General features: G+C 38.3%; 1 protein-coding gene across 1 annotated transcript; it reads left to right on the forward strand.

The window, feature by feature from the left end:
* The first annotated feature begins 908 nt into the window (after positions 1-908).
* LOC145280131 (histone H4-like) lies at positions 909-3,097 on the forward strand. Its single transcript, XM_080131898.1, has one exon. It carries the CDS (start codon positions 936-938, stop codon positions 1,245-1,247), a length of 312 nt encoding a protein of 103 aa, XP_079988024.1. The 5' UTR covers positions 909-935; the 3' UTR covers positions 1,248-3,097.
* Positions 3,098-3,354: the final 257 nt, after the last annotated feature.

Genomic DNA, 3,354 nt, shown 5'->3' on the forward strand with positions numbered 1-3,354 from the left:
ATATTAATACGGGGTTTACCCCGTAATCATGGGTAGGAGTAGGTTTGCTAGTTAGGCGGAGTAACCACCTAGAGTGGAAAGCACATACTTTATTTAGGGCCTAGACTAGGGTGAATGTGAGTTTGATCCCGTCCCCTGTAGTTCTTTGTTTTCTGATAAGATTGGCACTAGGAGAGCTTCCAAAGATGCCCAAAGTCCACCAGTTTTATTTTGTCCTCGGCCCGATTGTACCCCTTACGTATTTTATCTTGGAAGACGCCATCCATCCCTGTGATCCCCGACCCTAAGTTATTTTTCTTACAAGTCCCTAGTTCCTCCACTCCCCCCTAGGGAGCGACCTGCTTGCTTTCACCCTTTCCCCCTGGGGGAAGTGGATTGGAAGACAGTGGGCGTTTCATACGACAGACCAGCCGTTAGGTAGGGAGGGTCCCCTTACTAACCCGCCCCCATAGGCATTTTATTAAGTTGTTTTCTTTTTCTTTCTTTTTTGGGTGTATTTTAGTTTGCCCCCCTCCCCATCATCGCACCCCCATTTATAATAAAAAAAAATACATACAATACATTACTTTAAGTTTGTAAATACCATTTTTGTTTTGTTTTTCTTTTGTACATATTCTTCTCTTTTTACAGTACGAGTGTCGCCCGCCATCCCGATAAGCTGGGGAGCTGTCTCTTTTAAGTAGGTTCTGGTAAGAATGTAGGCGGATGTGTTATGATAGAATCTAGTATAGGTTTTCTAAATAAAATACTTGCTTTCTAACGCAAGTTTAGCTAGCGAATTTAGCAAAGTCCCGTTTTCTTCCCCACTTCCCCCCTTACTGGCCTTGTGCCTAAGTTGTATCGGACCCCAAATGAGGGCCTGGCAGTAGATAATGCCAGGTCCGGGGCCGATACGACTAAATAAAACCAAACGTATTCGCAATCGAACAACAGAAATGTCCGGCCGCGGTAAAGGAGGCAAAGGTTTAGGAAAAGGAGGCGCCAAGCGTCATCGCAAAGTTCTAAGAGATAACATCCAAGGAATCACGAAGCCGGCAATTCGTCGTCTGGCTCGCAGAGGTGGTGTCAAACGGATCTCGGGTCTCATCTACGAAGAGACCCGTGGAGTTTTGAAAGTTTTTCTCGAGAATATTATCCGTGATGCCGTCACTTACACCGAACACGCGAAGAGGAAGACTGTCACCGCCATGGATGTAGTTTATGCTCTTAAAAGACAAGGAAGAACTCTTTATGGTTTCGGAGGATAAGATGGACCATTTTTTTTCTCTAGGCCTCCTTAAAATTGAAGACTTTTAGTTGACGGAACGTCCACTTATTTCTGCGGTTTATAAAATACTTATCGGCCACAAGTAAAAACTTTTTTTTTTTTTTTTTTTTTAACCTTCCTTGATCGACGGAAATCAACACTCAATTGGCATACGCTTTTAAAAATGGTCTGTATAATGCAGCTTACAGTTCTATCGGATCTGGAGTTTCTGGTTACTTTTTTTTTTTTTAAATAGAATCACTTGTTTCAATTGATTCATTTTAGGGGGTAGGGAGGTGGATTCTAACCCCCGATTGGGGACGGTTCAAGAACTTTTTGATTAAGAGGATAAAATGAAAAATTCGTAACTAATTTCATCTCGTACATGTTTCTTTAAAATGGTAACTTCGAATTTTTTTTTTTTTTTTTTTTTTAAAGAATAGTTTGGCCATAATGCAGCTTTCTTTAACTAATTGACAATTACGATAATTCTTATATAATCGCGTCCGTCTCGAATTTTCTCCATGTCATGAAAAGCTAACCTCTAAACAAACCCGATTCTACAAAATCGTGTTTCGAAACCTGGAATAAAAGTCTGACTCTTCACAATTTAATTTTTAATTGTAAACATCGTATATTAATGCCTGATTTCATCTGACCTGTATCCTCTTTCCACTTATACATACTCTCGCTTCTACCTCTTCCCAGGGTTGATATCAAACAATTGAAAGCACTCTTTGCTCTAATGACTGCCATTCGAATAAACTACCCTCTCCATTATTGTATATAGCTTCTTAGGGGAATTTATAAACACTAGTCTCAATTTTTTTCCCAATTCTAATCGAGAAATTCGCAACGCAACGGTTGCTAGCTTTAAAATATCGTATTCCTAACATACTGTATAATTTTCAATTATTGCTTTCCTCGGTAATATCGGGATCCCTACTTGCTTCAGGTGGCTTCCGTGCTAGATGTATTCTGAATCTGTTAACGTGGTCTTTCACCATGATGCTCTAAATTTAATTGATCCCATAATTTTGGACACTGCTTAATTTTCTTTGCTACAGAAAATCTTTCCTATCAAAGAGTCACTTTAAACATTTTGGTTTGTACCAAAATCGTTCAAAGTTGGCCTTCATAAACATCGTTCAATATTTGCTTAAAAAACCCTTTTAACTCTTTGTATTCAAAATATTTTCTACCGCTTTCCAATACGTATATTTGAAACAACTTTGACCCAAATTTCGTGTTACATTGTCCCCCATCGATGCTTCTGTCAATTTGTTCCTAGAACAATTTTTTCGTAACTCGTGTAGCTTGCGAATTTCTTGAGCTTCGCTTACCCTATTGTGAGCAAACGAGGGAAGCAAGAAACTTATACTAAACCTTTTCTCGGATGTATCTTTTTTTTTTTTTTTTTTTGTTACTCCAACAAAACCTGATCGTAAATAGGAAGATGGAAATGTTTAAGTAGTTAAGACCATGGAGAAACTGCCTCTGAGATCTAAGATCAATTTTGAGACCATGACTCCATACTCCGAAATTAATTGGCCTTGTGCCTCTTTTTTTTTTTTTCTAGCAAAAGTTATAACGTAAATAAGCGCATTAATTCCAACGAAAGTAAGCTTCGGTTGGCTATTAATCATCCTTTACTCTGTATATGTATAGGTCCCTCTTATCACGAGTTGAAATTATAAAAGGTGGACTAATCTCTCAATTGGTTAGGGGAGAAATGGTACCAAATCCTACAAGCCCAGTCATAAATGAAAATTATGGAACTTCGGGTAAGACGACTAAGAAGCAGCGCATATGTTGGGCAACGATCAACTTCTGAACAGACTTAATATAGAATTTAATACAATATGGAAACCATTAATTATACGATATTTTAAATTACTTTGTATTAAATATTCACTTTTCGTAATGATACGGCCCAGCCTCCTTAAAATTCATACTAGAATTGTCTGCAGGAACACATGACTAGAATACTTGCTTGAATTCAGTTGTAAATTCAACTTCTGGATGAAGATTCAATTCTTGGTGAAAGCGATATATAATTGTAATTCACTTAAGACTTTTACCCGGCCATGACTGACGGAAAGAGCATA

This window comes from Euprymna scolopes, chromosome 7, assembly GCF_053919585.1.
Source record: "Euprymna scolopes isolate OS-2025 chromosome 7, ASM5391958v1, whole genome shotgun sequence".
Classification (NCBI taxonomy): Eukaryota; Metazoa; Mollusca; class Cephalopoda; order Sepiida; family Sepiolidae; genus Euprymna; species Euprymna scolopes.

What these genes read in the sequence shown, in the direction of transcription:
- LOC145280131 (XM_080131898.1), top strand. Translation starts at nt 936, where the DNA reads ATGTCCGGCCGCGGTAAAGGAGGCAAAGGTTTAGGAAAAGGAGGCGCC.